Genomic DNA, 4,770 nt, shown 5'->3' with positions numbered 1-4,770 from the left:
ATTTGATTTGATTTAATTTGCTTTATTGAAATTGCAACAGTGCAATACATGTGGGACACAGGCAGCTGTTGCTGGTGTTGTGTCCCGCACATAGAAACAAATACAGGACAGACAATACTCATTTTCACTTGAGTTAAGTAAGGAAAGTCGTGTAAAGTGCCTTTCCCAAGGGCACAATATCAGTGGCATGTCAGGACTCGAACCCGGGACCTCTTGGTTCTGAGTCGAGCACTCTGCCGTTCTGCCACACGAACCCCATTCGTAAGTTGTAACCATTGTTATATTTTGACTGACCCTACATGTTACATGTAGCTGACTGTTTTGATCATGAACTAAAGAAAAACAGTTACTGGCCAGCATTTCACTCATGATCACTCGAAGACTCAAACAAACCTTCCATTACTGAATGAATAGTTGATAAGGTTAGACATTTTTTGGCATATGTTTGCTGCTTACTTGCTGCAGTTGTTCCATGCTGCACTTCTGAGCCAGCGCCCCCACACTAGCAGAGTCAGTCAGCGGCTGCCTGCCCCAGTCAGGACAGGCTTCCAACAACTTCTGCCTCTTACTCTCACGGGCCTGCTGCTCCTTCTCTTTCTGAGAGGAAAAGTAGAAACACAGAAAAACAACATTTGCAAAGTAAATGTATAATGTTTACCTTGCTCTGTTAATTCTTACTCAAACACGTTCATATTTCATGACGACAGGAGTCTAAATCCCTCGTGCTGTAAAATTGCAACCTTACCCAACACCAGTTACCATGGTGACACATCTGTTTTAGGTCATTGACCTTATTCGTTTGGAGAAGAGGAGGAAGAAGAAACGGAGCAAAAACAGTATGATTTCCTTCTGTGAAGGTGAACATAAAAAGTGGTTACATAAAAAGTACCTTTTGGTTAGTTTCCATACACAGCTGCTACTCATCACCCAATGGCAGACAAACTGACCAGGCATCACATAATGAGCTAATCACTATACCAAAGTTTTACAATGTACCTTCTCATAACTCAGTTTCCTCTTTTTCTCTCGTTCCTCTCTCTGCCTCAGCTTCTCCAAAAACCCTTCCTTTCCATACTTCTGCTCTGCCTGGAGATAAAGGTATAACAGTTAAACATGTAACTAGTGTATGTATATACATGTACAGCTCCTGTAAAACCTACACATAATATAAGAGTTGCGCATATCAAACAAGAGTCCAGTTTAGACCATTCCTTATGTTTTCTTCTTCAACCGACAGTTACTATGGTTCCTGATTTGTCTGGGTAATCATACAAGGAATATGTGCCCTATATTTATTATATCTACTGAACATGCATAATACACATGGAAAACGTTACTAGTTAACACTTTTTAAAGAAAAAAACATCACCAGGAAAGTGACACCGACCCTTTTGACCAGGTCTTGAGCCTTGTAGAGCTTGGTGGGTCGTCCCATTCCCCAGCCGTGCCAGGGGGGGATGGAGTAGTTCAAGTCGGCCAGGTCTGCGGTGGTGAGGAAGTACCTCTGTCTGGCAATGGCACCTTCCAAATTCCCGTTACCCTTCAGGATGATATCAAACTGCTCCATGGCCTGATGATGTGGGTTGACCTGATAGAACAGAATGTGATGATCTGTTATCAAGTGTTATCTGTTAGCAGCCAGGGGTGTTTCAATTACCCAGGCTATTGTTCACTTTAGCACATGATAGAAAAAAAAAGTACAGTATTCTGTAAAGAGAACAGGTAAAAAAAAAGCTAGAGAAAGAGCAATTTACCTAGCCGCGGCGACTGTTGCAGGGCTTCTCTTTACATAAACCCTATAATGTAAAAGACTGCAAGCAAGAAAAGCCCTGCAACAGTCGCCGTGGCTAAATTTAACCTACTATACTCTACCCTCCTGATTCCTGCAATTTGAAAAAAAAAAAAGAATTGACAACGTTCAACTTTGCATGCTGTATTGGGCAAATTTGTTCGCCAAAGTCCGCCCAACTATGCAACAAAGTAGGGAATTCTATTTAATATAATATTTATTTATCATTAATATTTGTTTAATATGATTCTACATCAAAATTTTGTTGCGATCTAAGGAGTACTCAACACTTTTCCAAATAGCTTCGCGCCATTTCACACATACCAACTTTTATGGCAGTGCGCCGAACCATGTGTGTGCTCAACTTCGGCCCAGACATGCCAGGTGTTTCTTTTCTTTATCTCAACTTGTGTTACGTTTTTTAAAAGGCTTTTAAGTTTGGGAACAAGTTATGTGGTCTTTGATAAGAGTTTATAATTTAGACGAACTCAGGGACGAACTAGTAACTACCAGACTTGGATAATTTCAATGCAACCAGATGTTTCGAGTTAGAGCTGATAAGATCCCCGGGGGTTTCTCACCTTCCAGTGAGCGCGCGGGAAAAAAAACAACAGTTCCCAGTTTTTCCGCCCTTATTTCTTGTCATTATATTCTATTCTTGCGACTAGAACGAAACGCAAAATCTTGCAGATATGTTATCAAGCTAGTGAGCAGGATTTTATGTTAAACCAACTCCACAAAACTCTGAAAACTGGAACGCAAACTGTCCATGCCTTCGACTTTGATCTGGTACACTGACTGAGCGCAATATAATTTAAGCCACAATCTACACAGAATATCACTTTTTGTTACCCTCAAGCTATGATACAAAAACAAAAGGTTTTACTTTACCTTGACAAGTCGTTTCTAAGGGTTTTCGGTGTCTTTTTCTTCGTGATCAACAAGCGATCCTTCTGGTTCTGCTGTCAAATGACCTCAAAATTTGGCGCGAAATGAGCCTGATCACGACTACTTGTGGGCTTTCGACTCATCCAAAGTTTTGCGAGATAATTTTGAAAACGATGACAATCAAAATATAAGAATACCATTTACAGGATGTAGTATGGTCTTTTTAGCAAGTTGAAGCGAATAATGACATTAATTGCACAGAAGTTCAGGAAAACTACTTTCTTTATTCAAATGACCAGCCTGACTTCAGTACATCCAATCTAAATTCATCCGCATAGGTCGGCATAGTACATAGCAATCGGTGGGGGTGATTATTGTATTTCTCATATTAAAACTATCATTTCACATCCATGAAACAAAAGTGAAATTGAATATGCATATCTGATATCATTCTTCATAATAACAATAGAATGACACATTTTGTTTCTTCATGTAATATTTTTTTGTTACATTTCACCATCTCACCCTTTATACAATGGTTTCGTCTGATGAACTTTCAACTCTATTACCCCAACACACAAAGTAAAAAATGTTAAGGTAAATTGCTTATTTTAGGCCCTCTCTACCCCCCCGAAGACTTGAAGAATCGGCGCTAAGGACTAGTAGCTTCCCGACTGTTCCATCGTGAGTTTGCCGCCATGTCGGGCGGTGTGAGTATGCAGGAGTACCTGCTACAGGGGAGCGTGCTGGACTCCTCGTGCGAGACACTGCTGCACAGGTAAACTTAACGTTACGTTACGTCAGTAAACGTTAGCCTTTCGGGTAATAGGATACGATTAAAATTATAGTTTATTCGTGCCCACGGGCTAATAGCAAGTAAACAAGTTACAATATTCATACATATACATGTAGTACGAGTACTACTAGTAGTAGTAGTAGTAGCTAGCCTCCTGTGCAGGCCCCGCGGCGGTGGAGAAGAGTTTTTAACGCGTTATTTTAATATAGCCGGCCATCCTACATAGCCGCCGTGGGCGGAAAGCAACCTTCTCTCGTCGGCTATGTAGGATGGCCGGCTATATTAAAATAACGCGTTAAAAACTCTTCTCCACCGCCGCGGGGCCTGCACAGGAGGCTAGTAGTAGCAGTCCACTGTACACGTATTCTGCTGCTGCAGTAGCTTGGCATCCTGTAACCTGGTCCCACGGGAAACCCGACCGCCCCGTGTAGTAGCGAGTCTGGGACCAGGCTACCCCAGACTGCGTGGGTTGTCTGGCCCGGAGGCGTTTGTGAACCAGGAGCAGGTGCACATCCTGCATGGCAGCCAGACGCCCCCCGTCATTACTACAGTACTGACAGTAACTAACCATGTCATGTCGTTTGTTCCCCCCAGACTGCGTGGTCTGTCTGATAACGTGGAGTCCGGCCCGGAGGCGTTTGTGGACCAGGAACAGGTGTACATCCTGCGTAACTAACCATGTCATGTCGTTTGTTCCCCCCAGACTGCGCGGGCTGTCGGATAACGTGGAGGCTGGCCCGGAGGCGTTTGTGGACCAGGAGCAGGTGTACATCCTGCGCGGCAGCCAGACTCCCCCCGTCCTGCTGAGGGCCAGACGGGCGCTCGACCAGCCTGACTCACTCCCCTGGCAGCTCAGATATGTCGGCACTGCCGAGGCAGGGATAGGTGAGACACACTTCTGTAGGACTGTCTGTATAGCCGGTATAAGTTATACTATAACCTCCTGTCTGTGTAACACTCCAGCTTCTGTATAGCCGGTATAAGTTATACTATAACCTCCTGTCTGTGTAACACTCCAGCTTCTGTATAGCCGGTATAAGTTATACTATAACCTCCTGTCTGTGTAAGACTCCAGCTTCTGTAGGACTGTCTGTATAGCCGGTATAAGTTATACTATAACCTCCTCTCTGCGTAACACTCCAGCTTCTGTAGGACTGTCTGTATAGCCGGTATAAGGTATACTATAACCTCCTGTCTGTGTAAGACTCCAGCTTCTGTAGGACTGTCTGTATAGCCGGTATAAGTTATACTATAACCTCCTGTCTGTGTAAGACTCCAGCTTCTGTAGGACTGTCTG

The 4,770-nt window shown here is 43.5% G+C and overlaps 2 protein-coding genes across 5 annotated transcripts in view; one reads left to right on the top strand and one right to left on the bottom strand.

The window, feature by feature from the left end:
- Positions 1-2,772, bottom strand: part of LOC109462765 — a 10,227-nt gene extending 7,455 nt beyond the window's left edge. The window contains exons 1-4 of the mRNA XM_019759354.1: positions 2,681-2,772; positions 1,388-1,588; positions 997-1,086; positions 457-597 (exon numbers count right to left, since the gene is read on the bottom strand). Coding sequence (XP_019614913.1) covers positions 457-597; positions 997-1,086; positions 1,388-1,567 — 411 coding nt within the window. The 5' untranslated portion in view covers positions 1,568-1,588; positions 2,681-2,772. The remainder of the gene's footprint in view (positions 1-456; positions 598-996; positions 1,087-1,387; positions 1,589-2,680) is intronic.
- LOC109462766 (mediator of RNA polymerase II transcription subunit 18-like) overlaps positions 1-4,770 on the top strand; it is a 10,916-nt gene that overhangs the window by 1,311 nt on the left and 4,835 nt on the right. Inside the window, exons 2-4 of one of the 4 annotated variants that reach the window (XM_019759357.1) lie at positions 3,367-3,455; positions 4,068-4,128; positions 4,238-4,358. The exons of 1 other annotated variant lie outside the window; for it this stretch is intronic. In XM_019759357.1, the coding sequence (XP_019614916.1) occupies positions 3,376-3,455; positions 4,068-4,128; positions 4,238-4,358 (262 nt within the window). In that variant the 5' untranslated portion in view covers positions 3,367-3,375. The remainder of the gene's footprint in view (positions 1-3,366; positions 3,456-4,067; positions 4,129-4,237; positions 4,359-4,770) is intronic. 2 more of the 4 variants (XM_019759359.1, XM_019759358.1) reach the window with 2 other exon arrangements.

This window comes from Branchiostoma belcheri, unplaced genomic scaffold (assembly GCF_001625305.1).
Source record: "Branchiostoma belcheri isolate BF01 breed outbred unplaced genomic scaffold, Haploidv18h27 scaffold12, whole genome shotgun sequence".
Classification (NCBI taxonomy): Eukaryota; Metazoa; Chordata; class Leptocardii; order Amphioxiformes; family Branchiostomatidae; genus Branchiostoma; species Branchiostoma belcheri.
This window is presented reverse-complemented; position numbering and strand designations above follow the sequence as displayed.